The 25,350-nt window shown below is 43.3% G+C and overlaps 2 protein-coding genes across 4 annotated transcripts; both read left to right on the forward strand.

Moving 5' to 3' along the window:
• Positions 1 to 263: 263 nt before the first annotated feature.
• Positions 264 to 18,403, forward strand: SIRT5 (sirtuin 5; the record flags this gene model as incomplete). Of its 3 annotated transcripts, XM_080710755.1 has the most annotated exons (8): positions 264 to 378; positions 2,119 to 2,252; positions 5,697 to 5,922; positions 6,525 to 6,612; positions 7,343 to 7,396; positions 9,759 to 9,882; positions 13,733 to 13,848; positions 18,062 to 18,137. In XM_080710755.1, the coding sequence occupies 8 exons, from the start codon at positions 264 to 266 to the stop codon at positions 18,135 to 18,137; spliced, it is 933 nt and encodes a 310-aa protein (XP_080566881.1). The 3 variants fall into 3 exon arrangements, with proteins under 3 accessions (XP_080566881.1, XP_080566883.1, XP_080566882.1); XM_080710757.1 differs by lacking the exon at positions 9,759 to 9,882 and having other exon boundaries at positions 18,062 to 18,403; XM_080710756.1 differs by lacking the exon at positions 7,343 to 7,396.
• A 2,176-nt stretch (positions 18,404 to 20,579) lies between these two features.
• On the forward strand, positions 20,580 to 24,406 carry NOL7 (nucleolar protein 7; the record flags this gene model as incomplete). Its single annotated transcript, XM_080710812.1, has 8 exons — positions 20,580 to 20,839; positions 20,916 to 20,976; positions 21,611 to 21,669; positions 22,826 to 22,857; positions 23,111 to 23,198; positions 23,866 to 23,984; positions 24,062 to 24,139; positions 24,330 to 24,406. 8 exons carry the CDS (start codon positions 20,580 to 20,582, stop codon positions 24,404 to 24,406), a joined length of 774 nt encoding a protein of 257 aa, XP_080566938.1.
• Positions 24,407 to 25,350: the final 944 nt, after the last annotated feature.

Genomic DNA, 25,350 nt, shown 5'->3' on the forward strand with positions numbered 1-25,350 from the left:
AGCTGCGATGTTCTGCAGGTTAGATGTATTAAAGGGATTTTCAGTTAGCAATCTTTTCACAGTATTTTTACAGCGGGATGCAACCCCATTGTAAGTTAAGGAGCATCTGGGTATTTGTGTATATATACATAAGAATGTCCTTAACAACACACGCATATGTGCATGCACGTGTACACACACTTGAATATTTTCTGATTGTTTCTATTATGTTCTCTGCTTTTTCTAAAGCTCACCTGGAGAACTAGTACTTGAAAGAGAACCCGATGAGACCTCTCCTGGTTGGCCGCAGCCGATTAATTTCCCAGCTGTGTTATGGATTGACGCCTCCAGCCTCTGCCCAGAGCAAGATTTGCCCAACGATGGCACGTCCGAGTTCAGGCGAGTCGTGCTTGGTCCTCTGTCTCCTCTCTAGTGGCTGAGAAGTTCCCCATTATTCCTACAGTTCAGGGGACATCTGTATCAACGTAGGTGTCAGGCAAGGATTTGGACAGGGCCACCCTGTCCTCTTCCCTGTTGGACAAGTCCTTCCAGGCAGGGGGAAGGCAGCTCTTACTCCTCAAGAGATGTTCACTTAAGACATTTTGTTGTTCTCCCAGACTGTTTACATTCAGGCTTCTCAAATGTGATGTTTGTCTGCAGAGCTGGGGACAGAACGCAGGGCTTGTGCTTGCCAGGCAAGCACCCTGCCACTCAACTGTCCTCCTACCCCCAGAAAAAGGTATTTTTAGAGAGATTTCACAATGCATTGACATTATTGAATTTTGTATCCTAGTTGGTGTGTGTGTGTGTGTGTGTGTGTGTGTGTGTGTGTGTGTGGTGCTGGGGATGGAACCCAGGAGCATTCTGCCTCCAAGCTACACCCCAGTCTGATTTTTTATTTTTTGTTTTAAAACAGGGTCTCACTAAGTTGCTAAGCACCTCACTAAGTAGCTGAGGCTGGCCGCAAACCTGGATCCTCCTGTCTCAGCCTCCGCAGCACTGGGATTACAAGCATGCACCACCACACCCGATTTGCATCCTGTTTTCTAAGAACCAATATTAACTTTTTTGCTTGTAGAGTTGCTTAATGTGGATACCTTAATAGAAATCACCCAGACTTGGGGATATATTTATCAAGAAATGAAAGCATGTCTCTGAGGAGAGCAAAAGACCTTTCAAGGCTAAGGATGAGCTTTGAAGTCCTTAATGATGTTCAGAGAACTTGAACCCAGGAGTTACACAAGTAGTTCCTAGAAAAGTACTTGGAGATTAGAGATTAGATCAGATTAGAATTTCTTTTTCTTTCTTTTTTTTTTTTTTTTTTTGCAGCACTGGAGTTGGAACTCAGGGGCATTCTACCTCTGAGCTACATACCCAGCCCCTGATTTTTTATTCTTTATTTTGAAACAGGGTCTCACTTGCACAGGGCCTCACTAAGTAGCTACAGCTGTCCTCAAACCGTGATTGTCCTGTCTCAGCCTCCTGAATGCTGGGGTTACAAGCATGCGCCACCATGCCTGGCCAGATTAGAATTTCTAATCCACCTAGATTAAATTTTTCCCCCAAATTCTTCCATTTTGGATATATATATATATATATATATATATATATATATATATATATATATTTTTTTTTTTTAATCTTTTTTGCAGCACTGGGTATGGAACCCAGGGACATTCTACCTCCAAGCTACACCCCCAGCCCTAATTTTTTATTCTTAATTTGAAACAGGGCCTCACTAAGTAGCTGAGGCTGGCTGGGAATCCAGTCCTCCTATCTCAGCCTCCCAAGTACTGGGATTACAAGCGTGCACCACCACACCCAGCTCATGCTGGGCACCTTTAAAAGTCTACCATCTTTTGGTAGATTTTTTTTTCCTCACCAGTCTCTCTGAAAGGGGTGTGTGTTGGCCAGCTTCATTTCTTCCAGCCTGGTAAAGCCCCTGCTTCTGTAAGAGGCTGTATACTTACCCACCAGTACACCACACGAGGTGTTGACCTCATGGTACAACAGTGATTTTCCTGTGTGTGTCTTGAAGCACAATTTCATACAAGGTCAAGTCTCACATATAGACAGTTGATGTGGGATAGGAATCTCCAGTGGTACCCTGGCTTGACACAGATTTCACTCTCTGTTTAGACATGGCAGATTTCCGGAAGTGTTTTGCAAAGGCCAAGCATGTCGTGGTCATCTCGGGGGCCGGCATTAGTGCCGAAAGTGGGATTCCAACTTTCAGAGGAGCCGGAGGCTACTGGAGGAAATGGCAAGCTCAGGTGGGTAATGTTTTCAGAACACTGAAATGTTTTTCTGAATGAATCAATAACAGAGTTTGACTCAGAACCTATAGCAATGCTTGAACCCCAGAGGGATGCACCTCCCCCCCTTTTTTTTGTAGTACTGGGAATGAAACCCAGGAGCATTCTACCTCCAAGCTACACTCACAGCCCTATTTTTATTCTTTATTTTGAAATAGGGTCTCAGTGAGTGGCAAAGGGCCTCACTAAGTAGCCGAGGCTGGCCGCGAACCACTATCCTCCTGTCTCAGGCTCTCAAATGCTGGGATTATAAACGTGTGCCACCACGCCTGGCTCAGAGGGATGACTTTTCAAATTAACTTTTTTTTGTGTGTGTGGTACTGGGGTTCCTGGAAGCCCTTCTACCTCCGGGCTACACTCCCAGACCTATTTTTTTAAACATTTTTATTTGAAAACGGGGTCTCTTAAGCCAGCGTGGCTGGCTTCGAACCTGTGCAATCCTCCTGTCTCCACCTCCCAAGCACAGGGATTACAAGCGTGCGCCACCATGCCCACCGACTTTGATCTTTTTGTACTATTGGTTTGGGTAGGCATCAGCATGAAGTCCATGATAAAGATCTCAAGTTTACAGTCACTTTTCTTACCTTGTAGATATAAATAAACTACATTAATTCAGATAAAACTTAAATTTCTTTGCCACCAGCATAGTGGCATTTGCCTGTAATCCCAGTACTTAGGAGGCTGAGACAGGATGATGATAGGTTCTAGGCCAGCCTGAGCAACTTAGTGAGACTCTTAATAACCTAATGAGACCCTGTTTCAAAACGAAACAAAAAAGGGGCTGGAGGTATAGTTTAGAATGCCCTTGGGTTCAATTCCCAGTAACACATATAACACATACACACACACACACACACAAAATTTCTTCTAGTAATCATATTAAAGTGGAATCAGAAAACCTTAATTAACACAATTCTTTGCTTTCCTAAAGATAATAATGCCTTTTTTAAGTTTCTGTGTTTATATTAAAACTAAAGTCAAATCATTCAAGGTTTAGAGTTTGATGTTTAAACATTTATATGGGGAGCAGATGGTGGAACAGAGCCATTCACCTTACATCCAGGAAGCAAATGAGACAGAGTGATTGGAGCCCACAATCCCCTTCATGGCTGTGCCCCAGTGACCTAAAGCCTCCTGCTAGAACCCGCTCAAGCCTTCCTCCACCTCCCAGCCGAGCCAAGCTGGGGACCAGGCCTTCAACACAGGGGCCCTGGGGGAGGACATTCCAGACCCACCTATAGCACCATCCTTCTAGAAGATTCCATGGACACTCCAGACCCACCTATAGCACCGTCCTTCCAGAAGATTCCATCATTACTTTTGCCTTCTGTCCCTTCCCATCCACCTGGCTTGGGAAATTGTTAGTTTTAGAGAGTAGGGAATTGTGCTGTCTCAGCCCAGATATCTTATAATCTCTGGTGCATTATAGACACTAGATTTTTCTTGGTTGGATAAAGACAATCATAAATTATTATTTCAATACATGACATCCAATTTTCGAGGATAATTTCTCATGGTATGCAGGATCATGAGCAGTATGCCCCTCCTTCCTCTATCGTGTATCCGAGGCTGGCAGATGTCTGGGGTTTTGTCACCTGCCAGGCCTGGGGCTCATCCCCGCAAAGGCAAAGGAGAGGAGGAAGGAGCAAGGGCCACGAGGGTGCAGCATGAAAGAGGGTCCCTAAGAGGGCTGTCCCTGGGGAGCGGCAGCAGGGCGGCAGATCCTGGGACCCCGGAGGAGCGGGAGGAGGGCGCTTCCAATGACAGAGCCTGCTCGGAGCTTGGGGGCAGGTGGAGACATCCACAGAGCGTTTGATGCCAACCCTGTTCCAAGGCCCTCTGCACACTCCAGAGTTCAGGGCTCGGTGCCACTGTGTGGTGAGCAGGAGGGAAGGGTGCAGGGTCCAGGCGGATCATCTACAGCACTGACCATGCACTCACAAAGGGAAGGGCTAACGTCAAGGTCAGGACGTGGGAGAAGGGAGGCCTGGCAGTCAGCCAAGTGCCCACGCATGAATGTGGGACGCTCCTTGCCTGAGAAACCACACTGCTGTGTGTGTGTGTGTGTGTGTGTGTGTGTGTGTGTGTGTGTGTGTGGTGCTGGGGATTGAACCCAAGGGCATTCTGCTTCTGAGCTACAACCCCAGCCCTATTTTATTTTTTTTTAATTTGGAAACAGGGTCTCGCTAAATTTCTGAGGGCCTCGATATGTTGCTGAGGCTGGCTTTGAACATGTGATCCTCTTATATTAATATCCTTAAGTTAGCCGGGTGTGGTGGCCCATGATTGTAATCCCTGAGCTTGGGAGGCTGAGACAGGAGGATCACACAGGTTCGAAGCCAGCCTCAGCTACTTAGTGAGGCTCTCAGCAACTTAGTGAGACCCTATTTCCAAATAAAATATAAAATAGGTCTGGGAGTATAGCCCAGAGGTAGAAAAGCCTCTGGGTTCCACCCCCAGTACCACCACCAAAAAAAGAAAAAAATCCTCAAGTTATAGGCATGCATCTCTATGCCCGGCTACCTTCTTAAAATAGCATTATGGAAGCAGGACTTCCATAGAAAAAAACACACACGTATATGTCAGGTGCAGCTTGCTGAGTTTTGGAAGGTACCAGCACCATGGTTAACACCATCCCCACAAGCAAGAGGTCAAACGCTTCTGTCGTGGTTAGGGTCTCCTGTGCCTCCCCATCCACTCCAGGCCCAGACGGCTCCTGTGCTGTCCGCTCACCAGAGGGGAGACGGGGCTCTTCAAGAAGAGCAGCCATACCTTAAAGTAAAGATACCTTGATATTCTGTTACTATATATGCTGTTTTTTGCATGTGAGGGGGTGTCATGGTATGTATTTGTGTCGTTGTATGTATTTGTATGTAAATGTGTGTATTTATAGTTGTATGTATGCATGTATTTTATATATATGCATATGTATAGTTATATGTGTGTACAGTTTGTGTGTGTATGTGTAGTGCATGTTTCTGTAGTTATATGTAGATGTACGTAAATGTATGTATATATGTGTGTAGGGGTGTGTGTGTGTGTGTGTGTGTGTGTAGCTCTAGTTATAAAAACCAAGTTTCTAAATTATGACTACTGTACCTCCCTTGGGCATTTTGATTTCATGCTTTTCCTGGGAGGACCTCAAAATAAGACTGACTTCGTGTATTCTGGGCTCTGTGAAGAAGCAGATTCTACCCGACATGCCTTTCAGCCACCCTCTCTGCTTATGTTCCACACTGTCTGGTCATCAGGGTAAAAGAGCTACTTCTCCCAGGTCCGGGTTCCCTGCAAGAGTGGGCCCTCAGCTCGTGCCTCACTGGGGCCAGCCTCGCCCTGGAGGTGTCCTGAGACCTTCGGCACCTGCTGCATCTCCCCTCCCTGACCCGCCTCCTCTCCTTCCAGGACCTGGCCACCCCACAGGCCTTTGCCCGCAACCCGTCGCAGGTGTGGGAATTCTACCACTACCGGCGTGAGGTCGTGCTGACCAAGGAGCCCAACCCCGGGCACCTGGCCCTTGCTGAGTGTGAGGCCCGGCTGCGTGACCAGGGCCGGCGGCTCATGGTTATCACCCAGAACATTGACGAGCTGCACCGCAGGGCTGGCACCAAGAACCTTCTGGAAATCCACGGTGAGAGAACCAGACTTAAACCACACGTGCTGCCCCAACCCCCACCGACACCGTCCGTCCGTGGGATGCGCCGCTGCCCTGTGACACTCCAGCAGCAGGGCGCCACCCGGCCCACTAGCAGCGGTGCCACATCTGGTATCCAGTCAACCAGTAACAACAGTCAGATTCCTGTTACTGTAACAAAATGCCTAATGTAATCAGCTTAAAAAGAGAAAAGGTTTATTTTGGCTCAGTTTTCTAGGATTTAGTCTGTGGTCTGGCAGACCCACTGACTTGTTACAAGGCAGCGTGTCAGGCAGGATGTACATGTAGAGGGAGCGCTTGCATATGGCAGCTGGGAAGCAGAGACGAGGAAGTGGAGGGACCAGGGAGGGTCCCGCCAACCCCTGCAAGGCCACACCCCCACGGACCTAACTTTCTCCCCTTAGGCCCCACCTCCTAGAGCTTCTACACCTGCTAGCAGCCCCAAGCTGAGGGCCCAGCCTTTAACACGCGGGCCTGTGGGGAACGCTCCTCATCAAACTCTAGCATGCCTTTGTGACATGAAGAGAATTGCCCTTGACGATACTGAATTCTGAACTTGCTGCACTTGTGTTTTTCAGGTACGTTATTTAAAACTCGATGTACCTCTTGTGGAGCCGTGGCTGAGAATTATAAGAGTCCAATTTGTCCAGCTTTATCAGGAAAAGGGTAATGATATTGTACTATAGACTAAACATACTTTAACTTGAACATACGTGTGAGGAAATTGAACCTTCGTTCATGAGAAGTGAGACTAGGCATAGTAAAGACATCAAAGAAACACTTTGCTCACAATTTGGATATCACGTAAAAACTACAGGATGTCAAGCGGTATGCTGTGTGATCACAGTTTTTTATTTAAACACATGTGCCTACTCCATGTTTATGTATCTATATATTATGTAAAAGACCAGAAGAAAATAGAACAAAATGTTAACGGTCCATATCAGGAATAGAGGGGATCATGGCTAATTTTTATTTCCTTATGCCATTCTGAGTTTTCCAACATTTCTACTATGAATATATATTATTGCAAATTTCTAGACTAGACTCAGAATACTGAGAAAAGTTGTACTTAGCCACTTAAGGACAGTATAAACTTACACGAGTAATATACTAATACAACGTGATTGCAGAAGATTCAAGTGGTGGTGAAGTAGAAGGTGAGTCATGGGACTCCCCTTGCGCACACCTGGTCACTCACATCCCTCCTCTGCACACATTCTGCCTCTTGAATTTGAATTTGGGGTCCACCCTTCTAGTACCCTTCCAAGTTAGCGTGCATTAGTGAGGCATTTGTACTGTATAATGCTGAGCAAATACACACACCTCGGGCTTAGGATATTTCTTTGTTCTTTTTATACCAATGCCATTATTTCCTTTCTAATATTCACTTCAGTGCTCCAGAGCCTGGAACTGAAGATGCCAGAATTCCTGTTGAAAAACTTCCCCGGTGGGTAAAAAAAAAAAAAAAAAAAAAGACTTTGATGGGCATGTGGTTGTTCCAGATTGAAAAAAAAAATAGTAGGAATCAAAACCTAAACATTTATTTAGTGAAATGTCTCTTAAATATACCAGCGCACAAATGCAGAAACTAGCCCTGATCCATGAGGCCAAAGACAAGAGATCAGCCAAGCAAACATCTTCTGTGCAGCCCTTCCGCCTTTTTAGAGCCAGGTCTCACGGGGTTGCCCAGGCTGGCCAGAGACTCCTGGGCCCCAGCAATCCTCCTGCCTCAGCCTCTGGAGTGGACGGGACGCTGGGCATGTACCACTGTCCTGTCCACTCCTTGACCCAGATCCTGATCATTTTTACTTTGTTTCTGGTGGATAATTTGAAGTCTGAAAAGTCCCTACCACTGTTTTGTGGCAGATGGTTATCCAGTGCTTGGAAGCACAGAGGCCGGCTTCCGGGAATCAGTCAATAAGTGCCAACTGCTGACTTCCTGTTCCTCAATCTCCTCTTTTTTATTTTCCTCGGCCTTGGTACTATTAATCCAAAGTTAGGGAGGCAGTAAAGGTATTGTAAAGAAGTCCAAGAACCAAAAAGGTTTTTAATAGGAAATAATAATAATAAAAACCCTAGAAAAAATTTATATCAATTTTTAAAACCTAGACATTGAAGCCGGGTATGGTGGTACACACTTGTAATTCCGTCACTTGGGAGGCTGTGACGGGAGGATTGCATGTTTGTGGCCAGCCTCAGCTACTTAGTGAGGTCCTCTGCAACTTAGTGAGCCCTTGTTTTAAAAATAAAGAATAAAGCCGGGCGTGGTGGCGCACGCTTGTAATCCCCGCGCTTGGGAGGCGGAGACAGGAGGGTCTCACAGGTTCAAAGCCAGCCCAGCTACTTAGTGATGCTTTCATCAACTTAGTGAGACCCTGTTTCAAAAATAAAGTATAAAATAGGTCTGGGAGTATAGCCCGGAGGTAGAAAAGCCTCTGAGTTCCACCCCCAGTACCACAAAATAAATAAATAAATAAATAAATAAGAATGAATAAATAGGGCTGGACATTGAAACAGCATTTCCAAGTGTTTCATAGAATAATGTAATCCACATGGTGTTAGTAAACATTACTTGTAAAAGAGAAAACGGTGTCACGTGCTCAAAAAATATGGAAGTGTTAGATTAAGTAAAATTAAAACACATTTGCTTCACTGTGGGATTTCTCAGAGCATTTAACATGCTAACATACATTATTGTTTTCTAAAAAGTGGTTTATGCCAGGCATGATGGCACATGCTTATAATCCCAGTACTTGAGAGGCTGAGACAGGAAGATGGAGGTTTGAGGATGGCCTCAGCTACTTAGTGAGGCCCTCCACAACTTATTGAGGTACTGTTTTCAAATTAAAGAATACAAAATAGGGCCAAGGATGAAACTTGGAGGTAGAATGCCCCGGGTTCAATCCCCAATACTGCAAAAAAAAAAAAAAAGTTGTTTAATATGTTAATACTTTTCTGTTTTGGGGTGTGTGTGTCTGTGTGTGTTACTGGGGCTGGAACTCAGGGGCATTCTACTTCCAAGCTCAGCCCTATTTTATTGTTTTGAAACAGGGTCTTACTACGTTGCAGAGGGCCTCACTAAGTAGCTGAGGCTGGCTATGAACCTGCAATCCTCCTGTCTCAGCCTCCCAAGTACTGAGATTACAAGCGTGCGCCACCACACTCGGCTTCCTCTGGTTTGTTTTAGCAACTGTATTTTTTTTAATCTTCCATATAAGGGTTTTTATTACTAACTTCTAATGTTTTGACTTGAAAAATTAGGGGTTTCTGGTGGCTTCCTGAGTAGGGGTTGAATTTAATGAAAATGGTGTTTGGGAGATGATTTTGAAAGCACTTGTAAGATGACCTACAGGTAGGAGGCGTGAAAGACGAGAGGTTTTAGCAATGGACCCTGGAGAGCTTGGCTCCAGCAGGTCTTAAGAAAGAAGTGCGTCTGAGGAGAAAACCCAAAGGTCCCTGGTGAAATCAGGGGAAGGTTCAAGTACTGGAGGCATATGGAGGCCAGCGTTCCGCCCAGGTCTGGGTAGCTGTGGCGCCATCCTGCCAGTGAGTGTAATGGGGTAACTGGGAAAGAAAGAGCTTTTCAGTAAGAGAAGGCCAAGCTCCTCTGAAACATGTTCATAGGACTCAGAGGCCAAAGACAGATATGCACGTAACAGGACAGCTCCACTTCACACCTTATTCCAGGGCAAGTTCATACGGGAAGAAGGACCAGCCGTGATCCGGCTGGATGCTCTGGTGTGGGGTGGCCCCGCCCTCTTCACATCCTCCCAGGTGGCTGGGGGTGACTGAGGATGGCGTCCTTCCAGGTGTGAAGAGGCAGGCTGCGGGGGCTTGCTGCGACCCCACGTGGTGTGGTTTGGAGAGAGCCTGGACCCTGCGGTTCTGGAGGAGGTGGACAGAGAGCTCGCTGTCTGTGACTTGTGTCTAGTGGTAGGTTACACCTTCCCTAATCCTGGGGATTCTGTGAGGCGCTGAAGATAGGCGTAGAATTTGTTCTCATTCCTTCCCTCCCTCCTGAAAGATGTGTGTGGAGAGATGTTTTGGTGTCCTACAGGAAAACTAAGGAACAGTGAATAAAAATTGAGCTTAAAATAGGAATCTTGAGCTTCTCAGAACCACCCCATGCCAAGAGAGAGAGAGAGAGAGAGAGAGAGAGAGAGAGAGAGAGAAGAAACATATTATCAATTCAGATTTTAAACATAATACATGCTCATCATTAAATTTTATAAATAAAATACAAAAAAGTCAAATTATAAAAAGGATATTATAAACCACCCAAAGCTGGGCATGGTGGTACATACTCATAATCCCAGTACTTGGGGGGCTGAACATGAGGATCTAGGTTCGAGGACAGCCTCAGCAAGTAAGACTCTCACCAACCTAGTGAGACCCTGTTTCAAAATAAAAATAGGGCCGGGGGTGTAGCTTGGAGTTAGAATGCCACGAGGTTCAATGTCCAGTACCAAAAAAAAATTAGATAAATAAATAAAAAGAAATCACCCATCATTGTACCATCCACAAATAGTCACTGATAGCATTCTGGTATGTTGCCTTCTAGATCAGCAGGGAGCAAACTCAGCCTGCAGCCCGGGCTGTCTGCACCTTGTCTGGTGAATACAGCAGTATATATAGCATTAGATAGGCGGTGGCCACTCCTCCGCTCTCTGTGGGGCTTTCACACCTGAGGGCAGAGTGGAGTCCTCGTGACCAGTGACCTGCAAAACCTAAACAGTGCACTGTGCGGCCCTTTTTAGAAAATGTCTGCCCACCTCTGATCTAGACCCTTCCTCGGGTAGATGCACACACATTGATTAAAAGCAAAAACCGAGTTAATGCTTCCTGTTCTGTCTGAGCCTGTTTTATTCACTTTGCATATTCCTAGGCAGTACATCCTAGTCTGTATCACTTTTGTTTGTTGTTTTGGGTTCTGGAAAGTGAACCCAGGGACATTCTACCACCGAGCTATGACCTCCAGTCTCTTTTTAAGACTTTTTTTTTTTTTTTTTTGGTGGTACTGGGGTTCCTGGAAACCCTTCTACCTCTGGGCTACACTCCCAGACACCTATTTTTATATATTTTTATTTGGAAACAGGGTCTCTTAAGCCAGCGAGACTGGCTTTGAACCTGCGCGATCCTCTGTCTCCACCTCCCAAGTGCGGGGATTACAAGCGTGCGCCACCACGCCCAGCCTTTTAAAGATGTTTTTAATGTTTATTTTTTATGCCTTTATGGGTGTGTCATAGTCTTGCATCATAATGTAAACCGTGCTGACGGTGACACACATGCGCACAGCACTTGGTGGCCCTGCTCCCCGGCCCCCTTTCCCCATGCAGAGCACTGAGAAGGCCATTGGTATTTTTACATAAGCACACAAAGCCCACAGTAGGAATCCCTTCAGTGATTCTCACTCTTCCCCCGCCCCTTCCCCTAGACCACCGCCCTGGCACCACTGGGGTTCTTGTCCATTGTCTGGCGTCCCTCTGGTATCCCAGTTATGCCCTAGCTTCTGCATATTAGAAAAAAACATATGACCTTGACTTTCTGTGACTGGCCAGTCTCACTTCATGTTCTCCAGGTTCTTCTGTTTTTCTACAGATGACATAATTTTATTATTTCTGAGTAAAATTCAAATTCCACTGCATAAATATCCCATAATTTTGTAATCTGTTGATGGACACCTCGATTGGTTCCATAATTTGGCTATTGTGAATTGTGCTGAACATGGATATGCATATGTTACTATAGTTCTCTGATTTCAGCTTCTTTGGAAAGATACCCAGGAGTGGTGTAGCCAGATCATATGGTAAATACATTCCCAGTTTTTTAAGGAATCTCCACACTGATCTCCATAGTGGCTGAACTAATTTGCATTCCCACCAACAGTGTAGAAGGATTTTTTTTTTTTTTTCAGGTCTGGGGATGGAACCCAGGGGCGTTTGACCTCTGAGCTACATCTCCTGCCCTATTTTTTTATTCTTTATTTTGAAATAGGGTCTCACTAAGTTGCAGAGGGCCTCACTAGGTAGCTGAGGCTGATTGCGAACTGGATCCTCCAATCTCAGCCTCCTGAATGCTGGGATTACAAGCGTGCGCCACCACACCCGTCTTTTTTTATTTTAATTTTAAACAGGGTCTCACTAAGTTGCTGAGGGTCTGTGTAGGTTGCTGAGGCTGGCCTTGAACCTATGGTTTTCCTGTCTCAGCCTCCCAAGTACTGAGGTTATAGGCATGTGCCACCACACCCAATTTATATCATCTTTTAATTGACCACATGATTTTCTATTACATGGATGTAAACTGATATATTTAGCTAACCCTCTATTGCTGGACATTTGAGCTGTTTCAAATTTTGATATTCTAAACAATGCTTTAGTGAATATCCTTAGACATAAATCTTAGTATATGCTCTTCAAATTATTTCTCATTACACGTTTCCTAGAAGAGCAATAAATTGGACAAAGTATATGAGTATTTCAAATTTTCCTCAATATGCCTTTAAAAGCAGAGGTATTTCTTGTGGGTGCATTTAGTCAATATTTCACTGAGCGCATCCCAATGTCAAATACACTATCAGTGTTCACTGTTATGGATTGGGAGAGTATGGTTGTGGGGAAACTGTTCCCGGGGAACCCCTGCTAGGGTCCAGGACACACTTTCCCTCAAACCACAACAAACCCAAAATGACCAAAAACAGAAAAAACCGCGGGTTCTTGTCCTAAGCTAAGAATAAATATGCATAGCTTGGACAGTTGCTGAAGATTTAAAGAAGTTTATTAAAAAGATAGAAATACAGGAGATAGTCACAGCCCTGTGCCCGAGAGGGGCACAAGGGGGCAATTTGACTGAATATACCAAAGAACTTCAGTTTACTGAGTGTTTTTATCCTGATCAAGTCTGCAGCAGGTCCTTTGATCTGTAGATATGCTGTCATATCTCTAGCCCAGTTTTTCTGCTATCTCCAGCTAGATTTGGGGCGGCCCTGTCTCCAAATACAGGCCTCTACCTTTTGTTCCCCTCCCAAGATGTGTTAAATTGTTTCTCCAGGATCTGGGATTTCCTCCCATCCCTTAGGCCATGGGTCTCTCCTTAGAAATGTAAAGAGACCTCTTCCCTGGCTCCAGCTTTCTTTCCTTTTCTTTAGAAATGTAAATTACAAGTCCCTTCTTCCTGCCAGTCCTGGCTTTCTTTAGTACAAACGATATATTTTCAAATTTGGAAATCTTTCCCAATACTAGTACATTAATACATTTTAAAACCTCTCCCCAATACTAGTACATTCACGATGATCATTCAGCAAGAAAAGCTGGCTTACAAGCATGCTCTGGTTTTTCCATTCCTATAAAGAATGTTTATGAGTAAGTGTATCTGTATAAGAAGAAACCTGAAGGGCTACCTATAAAAAATATTAACAGTGGCTATCTTGGGGTAGGAGGATTATGAGTGACGTGTGTAAGTATTTTCTTTGTATTTCCTAAGATTAAAAAAAAAAATGGATGATTTGTGTAACTTGCAGAACCAGACCCCAAAACATGCCGATTGGGTCATTCTTCGCCACTCTGCCCACTTGCATGACCCTTTTTGTATCACACATTCTCCCCAAATCTAGAGATTGACCCAGAGGACACCTCCTTCCTATTAGCTCCTTGGGTACCCTCCACTTGATCTCATCCAGCTTAGCTTTTTGCACATCTATAACCCAAACTTATGTAAATTTTTCTGAAAAAATATTTCTTCTCCTCGGAGTGTGCTCATCGTCTCTTTCCACGCATTTGCTTTGTAGGTGGGAACTTCCTCCGTGGTCTACCCAGCCGCCATGTTTGCACCCCAGGTGGCTGCAAGGGGAGTCCCGGTGGCCGAATTTAACATGGAGACCACCCCAGCCACAAACAGATTCAGGTACAGGGGCACCAAGGTGGGCGGTGGAGGTGGAGGGCAGACTTGGATATGTCATCTTAACAGTTGACTTAATGTTTTATTTTTTTGTGTGTGTGTGGTACTGGGGATGGAACCCAGGGGCATTCTACCTCCGAGCAACACCCCCAGCCCTATTTTTTATTTTAAAATAGAGTTTATTTTAAAATTGAGTTGTAAAGGGCCTCACTAAGTAGGTGAGGCTGTCCATGAACCTCAATCCTCCTGTCTCAGCCTCCCAAATACTGGGATTATAAGCAAGTGCCACCACGCCTGGCTAATTTTTTTTTTTTTTTTTTTTTTAATGGGAAGGAGGGAGTTTGTATTTTCTTATTTGGTCCAAAGTTGCTTTTATGGAAGAACAAAATCTCACAAAAGGCTGATTAGAGAGAGACTGTATTTTTTTTTTTAACATGGGATTTGTCACGCAGCTTTTGTTTATTCACGTTCTGAAAGGGCTTTGATTCTTTAGACCTAATTTTCGCTGTATTTTTAAAATAGATTTGGTAATGTGGCCTGTAGATGTAGGAAAGTAGTGAGCAATGAGCAGGCTGGGAAATGCCCAGGCAGAGCTTCACATTGTAAGGCCACCTGGCATATTCTTCTTTGGTCTAATTGCCAAGAATATTTGCATTTGTGGCCATCATGTGATATCTGATCCTGTTTTCTAAATTTGTTCGGAGCCCGGCCTGGTGGCGCACGCTTGTAATACCAGCATTTGGGAGGCTGAGACAGGAAGATTGCGGTTCCAGCCTCAGCTACTTAGTGAGGCCCTTTGCAACTTAGTGAACTCCTGTTTCAAAATAAAGAATAAAAAATAGGGCTAGGGGTGTAGCTTGGAGATAGAATGCCCCTGGCTTCCATCCCCAGTACCTAAAAAAAAAAAAAAAAAATTGTTTGGAAAGTGTAGATTTTTGTTAGTGCTCATTTTAAAGTTTCAGTTCAGGTTCCACATTACACCTTTTCCCTTGTTTCATTGTTTTTCTCACCCCTACTTTCTTGCCTTTTTAATTCTTGCCGGAAGGCTTACTTCCTTTCTAGAATAAGGTAAATATAAATAAGTAGGAAAAAAAAAAAACAGAACTTCACTGAAACTTCTTGTCAGTAATCAGTGGCTTCTCACCGAGGCTGCATATCTTTACTTAAAAAGATTGGGCCAAAAGATCTGAAAGGACATTTCTACAAATATACATACATAGCCAATAAACATATTATAATGATAGTCAACACCAGCAGGCATTAGGGAAATGCAAAAAAACCACAAGGAGATACTTTATTAAGACCAGGATTGGATAGAAACAGAGGTGGATTAGTTGTTTTTTTAGGATAATGGGGGAAGGAATGAAGAGTGAATACTTATGGGTGTAAGTTTTCCTTTTGGGTTGGAAAAAAAGGTTCTTACTTTTAGGTTGATGAAAATGTTCTAATGTTGATTTTGGTGATGGTGGTACATTCTGTAAATATAACCCCCAACACAAACCACTGAATTATACATTTTAAATAGGTAGACTGTATGTGAATCATAAAAAATTAAATTATCTTCTGACTTATCTATGAAAATTGGACAGTAGAGCCGCCTCTAATTTGCATGGTAGCAGTATGTGTAACAGCTAGCCTGCTTAGTATTATTAAAAGTCACATCAGAGCCAGGAAGCTCAGAAGGGCCATCAGAACACTGGTGAGTAGACAGGATGCCCTTCCTGAAGAAGGCCACGGGCTACTTCCCCAGGGCAGTTCTTCTCAGGTGGTTTACTGTCAGTCATTTCTTCTCCATCTCATCTCTAATGATTATTAAAAAATTGAAACAAATGCAGATAGGGAAAAAGAAGAAAAGAACACTTGGATGTTTCTATAACCAGTGACAAGACTTAGCCTCCACTTGTCATGCTGTGGATGGACCAGTAGGGGCTTGTTATCTATTGCACATGGCAGTCATGTCTCTAGGTGAAGGACATTGGACATGAGGGTGCCTGCTTTCTGCAAATTGAGAAGATGTTCTTGGCCTGTAATGCATATCATTTTACAAGTCAAGCCACAGACCTGCTTCAGCTGCTGCTCCTTCAACCAGAATTCTTCAGCTTCGTGTTATCTCAAAAACCTGTGATGTCTCTGTTCAGACAAATGGGCCATTTGCTAGATAGAAACTCTTACCGACATGACAAGCTCCTTGTTGACCACAAGAACCATCATCTGTGTGTTGGCTTCTTTGGGGAGCAGCTAGGGCTGGCTGCAACACTAGTCAGAGATCCTCCCCTGATGAGGACAGCTGGAGAGCTTATCAGTGAAGCCAGCCCAGGCTTGTGGCTAAGAGTCATCGAAGCTGGTGGTCAGAAGACATACCTGCCATCATCTCTGCATCCTGCTTGGTTTTTTACCTGGGGAACCAACCTGAGAGTGTGTGTTTTTAAACACATAGCTTAGCAACGGCAGAATTTTCTCATACACCTCGTCCTTAAACAGTTTTTGGCTGAGCTTTAGGTCAGGAGTCAGCAAACTACTGCTTGTGGACCAAATTTAGCCACCACCTGCGTTTATAAGTAAAGTTTTCCTGGAACACAGCCAGGGCCATATGCTTGTGTATCATCTATGACTGCTTTTGTACTATACAGGCAGAGTTTGCAGCTGAGACTGTTTGGTCTACAAAGCCTAAAATATTTACTAGGTGGTTTTTGTTTTTTTTTTTTTAAAGAAAAGCTTGCCAACCACTGTTTGAGATTAACGAGAAAGTAAAAGACAATTAGACAATCTCCCCTGCCTTTTTGAACCCGAGTTTTTAATATTACCTGAACAGGTGGTTTGTCACCTGTTACTATATAAATTTTGACCTCATGAGGCTCTTTAAGCCTCGCACAAGTTGTTTAGATTCTTTGCCTCAGTTCTAATTTAGAAATAAAGCCAGAGGATTCACCTTCCACAGAAATGTATTAATATGACGGGCGTGGTGGCGCACGCTTGTCATCCCCGCGCTTGGGAGGCGGAGACAGGAGGATCGCGCAGGTTCGAAGCCAGCCGCGCATGCGCGCTGGCTTAGGAGACCCTGTTTCCAAATAACGTAAAAATAGGTCTGGGAGTGTAGCCCGGAGGTAGAAGGGCTTCCAGGAACCCCAGTACCACAAAAAAAAAAAAAAATATATATATATATATATATATATATATATATATAAATATAAAAAAAAGAAATGTATCAATATTTTCAATGCTGTAATTAGTTCTCATTTTCTGCATTCCGGAGGGCTGTCTTGGATGATCGGCTATTATAGTAAACCTGAGGTATTTTCTGATTTAAACCTCAGTGTTCTGACCATTAGCAGAAGCTCTACTTGTGTGCAGGGTCTTTGAGTACCTGAGCCCCTCTGTGCCTGCAGCCACCATGTTATCCTTAATTTTCTTTAATCTTTGGAATTTAATTGACGTCTACTGCTTACCAGACACGTTTTAGGTGCTTAAGATAGGTTATATCAGTTAAAAAAAAATCTATCCCATGTAGATTGCATTCTAGTGGTGAAGGTGGGCAGTAGTAAATATACTGGGCAAATTCTACAGCTTGAAGGAAGGTGACAAGACTGTGGAGAAAAAAACCACGGTGGATCAGGTAGTGCTTTGTAGTATATTTTGACATCAAGTAGTGCACCTGCAGCGTTGTTCTTTTTAACAATGTTTGTTTTGGCTTTTCAAAGTTTTTTTTTTTTTTTTGGTGTGTGTGTGTGTGTGTGTGTGTGTGTGCGCACACACACACACACATATAAATTTTAGGACTGTTTTATTCCTATGAAAAATGACATTGGATTCTAATAAGAAAATTTTAATAATGTTAATCCTTCCAAATCCATGAACATGGGATATCATTCCATTTTATTTATCACCTATCTACCTATTTATTATGAGTTTGGCATATAGTAACCTTTAGAATACACTCTATTGTTCTATTTCCTCTATCTATTAAATACAATGCTAATTTACAGCACATAAATTCTAATGAATTGCATCTCTACATTCCCTTAGTCACCAATAGTGAAGTGTTACATCTTGAGTTGTCAGGAACTAAAGAAGTGAGCACAGAAATTCAAAATACCATAATTGTGAGGATCTGATTTTTACTTTTTATGTGACTAAAAAAAATGTGTGATTTGCTGCATTTGTACATTTATTTCGCTAACTTGAACCTCATAACTCTGCTGTATTTGGTCTTTCTGTTTAGATTTCATTTCCAGGGACCCTGTGGAACAACTCTTCCTGAAGCCCTTGCTCATCAAGAAACAGAAACTATTTCTTAAGTGTCCTGGGGAAAGAAGAAATTATAGTATAGCAAAGACCTAGGCCACAAAGAGGAGAGATGGTCCTGTGGATGGTGAGCTGAATTTTGAAAGATCTAAAAATATGCTCTGATTCTGTGACTGGAATCAACCCTGTTAAGTCATTGGGCTTAAAGGTAGCAGGAGTAGCAAACGTATTTGGAAGAAGTCAGAGAACTGTAAAGTTAATATTATTTGGTCTGAATGAATGTAAGCATATGTTTGCTGTGTTTGGTTGGTTATTGGGAGGAGACAAATTATAATTAGATTACCTAAAATGGGGTAACTAATCTTGATTATAAAACCCTGGAATTTAATTCTGAGTTTTGCACAACTTTGGTGGAAAAATAAAGTCATTCTCTTCAGCAGGTAATTTATTGTATAAAGATGTCACCCCTGATATCTTTGTTAGAACTTTTTTTCAGTATTCACCTTGTTTGGCTGCCTTACGTCAAAGAACATGTGATAATGTACAACAAAAACTTACAGAATGAAGGGAGGGAAACTTGACAAGGCAGAAAAATGTAGTAGATACTATTTGTTCCATGTTCTTGCCACGGAAAGCTGCTGCTGATTAGACCTCTCTTGAATTAAAATGACTCGGCGACAGAAATGATAATTTAGAGATTATTATATTTAATATTTGGGGCGGCTGGAGAGGAGGTAGTATGAATCTCTAGTCCTTCTGCTCTTTCTTTCTTTCTTTCTTTCTTTCTTTCTTTCTTTCTTTCTTTCTTTCTTTCTTTCTTTTTTGTGGTAAAGGGAATGGAACATTCTACCTCTGAGCTACACCCCCAGCCCTGTCTCACTGAGTTGCAGAGGACCTCACTAAGTAGCTGAGGCTGTCCACGAACCGCGATCCTCTGGTCTTAGCCTCCCGAACGCTGGGATTACACGCGTGTGCCACCACGCCCGGCTTTTATTCTTTATTTTTGAAACAGGGCCTCACTAAGTTGCAAAGGGCCTCACTCAGTAGCTGAGGCTGCCTGTGAACTGCAGTCCTCCTGTCTCAGCACCACCACACCCAGCTCAGCGCTTTCCTTTTATAGAAGGCTTAACCAAGGCATCATAAAAAATCATTAAACACAGGAGCCAGCAATTTGTCACTGGTCAAGTGACAGATAAGGAAAGAGAGCAAAGCAGTTACCTGCGAGCCTAGAGGAAGGAAGGGTTAAACATGAGTGGTAGATGGGAAAGACATCAGAGTGCATGCTCTCACTGATTTCAGCAGGTCCCTTGGAAGTCTCTCTGTTTAGGGACAAATTCTACCCCAGCTGGTATGGTGTACTCAGCCAAACTGGTCTCAAGGTGTTAATCTCAGTATGCAGCCCTAAGATGGCTCCCAACAGAAAATGAGAAGATCCATGCCTGGATTCATTGTCAGTTATCTACTAAATATCTACCACATCATAGAGGTTTGAAATAAAATGATTAGCAAGACCCTATAGTTCAAAGAAAGGGTTGGAACAACCACCATGTTAACTATTATACAGCGAGGAAACTACAGAAATATGAGTTTGTAGCTGGGTGTGGCAGGGTGCACCTGTAACCCCAGTACTTGGGAGGCTAAGACAGGAAGACCACAGGTTCTAGGCCAGCAGACAGTAATTTGGCAAGACCCAGTTTCAAAATGAGAAAAAGAAAAGAAAGAAGGAAAAAAGAAATCTGGCCAAGGTACAGAGAAGACTGCAATTAGAGATGGGCAGAGTGGCCATCTCTAAGTAAGTCAGGGTGCCTGAGTGTAGTTTCTGAAGCCTAAATAGTTCTATGCGGAGGTGTGCCAATCAGGAGGCAAATGCAAGGCAAGTGTGAAACAGCCCGATTTGTTCAGAGAATGAGAAGATCACAAAAGCATAGAAACTGTACTTGGGGAAAATTACACTTAAGCATATATCTGCATTCAGTAAGTAAAGGCAGTGGTCCTACAGCCCCAGAGCGTCCATTCTAGAGGCAGGGCGTGCACTAAATAGTGACAATGAGGCCAGGGCCGCCAGGCACCCAGCTGGTGCTGAGGATTTATGTAAGGCGGGCTGTGTCCTTCCTTGGTGACAGCAGCGGCGTCCTCGCCACAATTACGACGACCTGGATGGCCTGAGAGGAGCCTAGTGCTTAAAAAGACGGCGGCACAGAGACTGGAGCCTGCGGTTATCGGGTGTGGGGACTCCGCGCAGCGCCACGTCCCAGCCCCGTCGCAGCAAGAGGACTGGTTCCCGCCTGGCAACCAGCAAGACTCCCGCGTCCAGGGGCAGCTCGGGGACCAGCCGCGCCGTCCAGGCCACGCCCCCTCGCGCTGCGCACGCGCCGGTCGTGCGGCCTCCGCGCCTGCAGGGGGCGATGGAGGCCCGCGCCTGCGGCTTTTCCACGTCGAGCTCTGCGGCGGCTGCTTCCGGGTCAGAGGTCAGGCGGCTCCGCGCAGCGAGGATCATGGTGCAGCTGCGGCCGCGCGCGTCCCGGGCCCCCGCGTCGGCGGAGGCGATGGTGGACGAGGGCCAGCCGGCCTCGGAGGAGGCGGAGCACGGCCTGCTGCTCGGGCAGCCCAGCAGCGGCGCGGCCGCCGAGCCGCTGGAGCAGGACGAGGATGGGGATGACGAGTTGGACGACGAGGCCCCCGAGGAGCTGACTTTCGCCAGCGCCCAGGCCGAAGCGAGGGTGGAGGAGCGGCGAGTGCGCGAGAGCGCGCGCAGGTGCGGGTCCCGGGGCCGGCTGGGGGGGCGGCGCCCGCCCGGCCCTGCCCGCGCTGACTTGTCGCCTTCCTCCCAGGGATAAAACGCTCCTGAAGGAGAAGAGGAAGCGCCGCGAGGAGCTGTTCATTGAACAAAAGGTCATTTTGAAAACAGCCCGGCCCGCGTTGCAGTCCCCTTGTTTGGTGCTCCTTGGACGAGAGGGATGTTGAGTGGTAGTCGTGGGGGTGAGAATGCCACTTCTATTTCTTCTGACAATAGTGAGAAGAAAGGTAGCAGCACCCTTTACTGACCACTGATTGAAAATGGGGAGAGTCGTGAATTTGAAGTGATGAAGTTGGGGCCCCAGCACCGACGCTCAGCTGGCCATAACTTAGCCTTAGTCTTCCAGTCTCACAGAGGTAGTTTCTTTTCCATCTGAAACTCCGTTGCTGTGAGAACGTGTAAAGGTGATAGAGGATGGCTTTGCAGTTCAGTGTCCGGGAGACTGGCCGCAGAGAACTGACTCCCGATTGCCTTTACTCCTTGCGGCTCCTAACCTGAAAGTTCCTAACCTAATCAGAACCTGACCTGACCTTTCTAGTTTTCACCAAGACTAGAGATGGTTAAAGGTTCTGAGTGTTGTGAGCCCTGTCTTCCCCCAACTCAGAGATGAGGGCACTCTTGAGCCAGATTAATTTGCCTAGATGTAGATTTATCCGTAAAAGCAGCAGCAGCACCAGACATATCTTTATGTACATCATTTAAACTTTTTAAATGTTTTTATTCTAAAAGAAAAGAAAACTCCTTCCAGATAATATCCTGGAGCAGTTAACTACAGCTTCGCAGACTGAGTGAGTATTGGATCTCCTTATATGCCTTGTTCACATAAAACCATCTTTGGATTACTGACTGGCACAGATATTTATTTGAATCCATATAACTAAAAGAGTTTCAGCCTAAAAAGCTAAATTTCAACAGTGGTGGTTGAATTCTACTGTACTCTTTCAATCCAATGGCCCTTAGTTTCTAACTGTTGAATATCCCACTTTCAGTGTCTTGCCGTATCTTTTTATTCTCATGGGTGTCTCTAGCATCTGAGTTCCTGATGCCAGTGTATTGATTCAGTAAATTTTGTTGAGCTTCTTTTATACTCAGGGCATGGGAAAAGTGGTATATACATGTTTTATTTATCATTTAGTGGAGTGGCACTTATCCACAGGCTCTTAAAATCCCACTTTTCTCAATACTTGCTTCACCCACCACTCTTGTCTTTTTTCCCATTTCATCTAATGGTATTGCAATCCACTGAATTAAATGTTTAAAGGCAGAAGTTGTCCTCTTCCTCCTCTGTTCTGTGGAATCAAACTCAACTATCAAAGCCCTATTTAAAAGTTAAATTTTGGACTCTTCCCCCCCCCAAAAAAAGCTCCCTTACTGCTTTAAGTTCAGCCCCTTATCTTTTACCAAAGCCAGTATTTCCCAGATTTCCAGTAAAAGGACTTTCCCAGAATCATTCAGCTTTTGAATACATTAAGCACACAGCAGATCTATTTGCTGGTTAATTCCTTTTCACTTGTCCAGACCCTGTTCAGGTGTCCTCTTTTTCACTGCCACCTGCATCACTCCTGCTTTGTAAAGGCCCTTGTGCTGTGCAAGTGTGTCTGTGTCATTCTGCTGTACTCTCTCAATCCACATGACCCTCAGTGCCTAAACTGTTGAATTAATCCTGTGTGATGTCTCCAAGTATGAGGTCTTTGACTTCCTATTTTAAAAGATTCTGAGAACACACTCCCATCTGGTAATACTAGTACATACTGGGAGTTGGTGGTCTGCACTGGGTGTTGACTTTTGCTTCCTAAAACTGATGAAAGAAAGATCCTTAGTAAAAATTGAGGGTGGCGGTAGTAATTATAGGCGTTCTTACTTGTAAAGTCACATGAATTATGTAACGTTTTAAGTAATCCTTACTATTTGCCCTTCTAATCTTTTTTTTTTTTTCCCCTTTAGCATTAAGAAATCACCAGGAAAGTTGAAAAAAGGTATGAACTGTTCTTGTCCTCATTTATCTTCCCAGGTAACTACAGATATTTTCAGTTAAATGTTATTGGCTCTTCCTTAGAGAGCACAGGCAGAGACCTGGCCAAGGTTATATTGAACCCATTCCCCATTCTTCTTACAAATAAAACTTGTAACAAGATTGCTGTATAGTGAATATTTAAAGTGAACTACAATAAATGTTCCTGGTTTATTTTAACATAAATGCTAATTAGACAATGGAACTCAATTTTTTAGTTAATTTGCAAAAGAAAAATGAAGAACGTGAAAATGGAAGAGATTCCAAGAAAGTTAAAGAAAAAAAACAAAAAATCCAGCGTGTCAGGTAATGTATCTTCTCCTACACATTTGAGTTAAAATGTTGGCTTATGTGGGAAGATGTTTTACTCATAATTTTTTTTGAAAGACTTGAAAATTTTTTATTATCCCAGCAAACATTACAAGAAATGATTGGGAAAATACAAATAAAAGTCATTAAAGACAAAGGCTGATTATTCTGTTACATTCAGAAGTATGCAAAACAATTTATATTGCAAATAGTTACTCATAATTTTAATGAAAATTGGATTTTGTTTTTAAAAATTGTTTTTGGCCACTTATATAAAGTATATATTTACTTGCTGTACTAAATTGTAATGGTTGGATTATTTCTTGTAAAATAACCTGTGACTTAGTTGTATTCATTTTCTGTGTATATACCAAATTAGAATTACGTCCCCCCCCCCATTTATTAAGATAGATAAAAATACTTTTGAAAATGACCGTTTAGGGGCTGGAGTATAACTCAGTGGGAGAGCCTTTACTTGGCATATGTGAGGTCCTAGGATTAATCCCTACCAGCAAAAAAAGAAAAAAAGAAAAAGTATTTCAGGGATGCTTACCTAGTATATGCAGTGCCCTGGTTCAGTCTCTAGCACTGCAAAAAAAATTAAGTTGCATGGGAAAGTAAGCATGTATTCTCATTTATTTTGACCTTTTGTATTATTCACTAGCCAGAAAAGCTATATGGCTGTGAGGCTAAAAGACCAAGACCTGAGAGATGCAAGACAACAAGCAGCAAAAGCCTTCATACATGCTGCTCTGTATGGCCCAGGGACCAACAGAACTACAGGTAATATTCTTGGGAATTACTGTTCTCGTTTTTTATGCAAAGGAAACATAACTGATAAATAACTTTTTTTTTTTAAGTAAATAAGTTCCTGTCTCTTGACAATAAGAGGTTACCAGTGAAAAAGGCTGCAGCCCAGTTTTTGAATCATGCTTGGGGTAAGATCCAGCTACATTTTCTTTGCTCCAATAGCTTTATATGTTGAATGTTGTTTTGAAGAAGATAGTCCTAAGTATAATAGCTATAGTCTAGTATAGCCGATCGTGTAAAGTCTTTAAAAAATTCTTAATTTTGTTTATCGAGAACTTTAATCTTTGGTATTCTAACTACATAACACTTTTATTCTAGGAATCCAGAAAAAACAAAATGCCAAGAGGTTTAAACGAAGGTGGATGGTCAGAAAGATGCAAGCTTCTAAGAAGTAAATGGAAGCTAAAGCTAAATGAAGACTGTCCTTTTGTGTATAGATTTAAAGTAACTTAGCGATTAATATCTAAAAAGTCAAATCACTCATATATCATTTTAAAGGGTCATTAAAAAAACCTATAAATCTATTTGGAGAAAAACGGCTACGTTTCATCTTTCTGGAGTACAACTGTGCCTTGTTGTTTATGAGAGAGTCCTAGAAGAGAAAGCAATTTAAATATAACTGTTTTCCGTTTTGTTTTATCCACTTAGCTGAATATAGGCAGTGCCAGCTGCAGTAATAGCACTTCTTCCATCCCCAGGCATGGGTGGGAGAAAGAAAGTGGGTATCTAGAAAAGGTCTTTCAAATAAGCCCACAAGTGTTTTGGTGCCATTGATGAGACCTGGTTTCACAGTACTGCTTTGTGATGTTCCTTAGTGAGAAGTGATTGTGAAAGTGCAAAATCTGAGTGCAGGTGAATATGTGTTCTTAGAAAAGGTTCAAGCACCTGTCTCCAAAGTAGTCAACTATCTTTGCTAAGTCAAAGGAGCAGGTTAATCTACTGACCAGCTTTTTAAATTTTGCTTCTAACTAGTTTTGAGTTTGCTTGACTGGCAATTCCCATATACCATATTATTATAAAAACAAGGAAATCTGTTGCATTTCCATCATGTGCAATATCAGATTTGACCCTAATCCAGGAAAGCCAGTACAAAAGCAGCCTAAAGTTATAGAAATCAGCGATAGTTACAACTATCAATATTGATTGCTCTGATCAAACCATATGCAGATGCCTAATACATAAAGTCAACTGACACTCTAGTATATGTAGAAGTAAATTTTTAATGGCTGGTTAATTATATCACTACATTTTTATTGCAATATAGTACTCATTTAAGCACTTAAAAATGGAAGGTGTACAAAGATTAAATTAAGACACGGTAAATTGACTAAATATTTGG

Source organism: Muscardinus avellanarius (genome assembly GCF_963383645.1).
Source record: "Muscardinus avellanarius genome assembly, chromosome: 14".
In the NCBI taxonomy this organism is placed as follows: Eukaryota; Metazoa; Chordata; class Mammalia; order Rodentia; family Gliridae; genus Muscardinus; species Muscardinus avellanarius.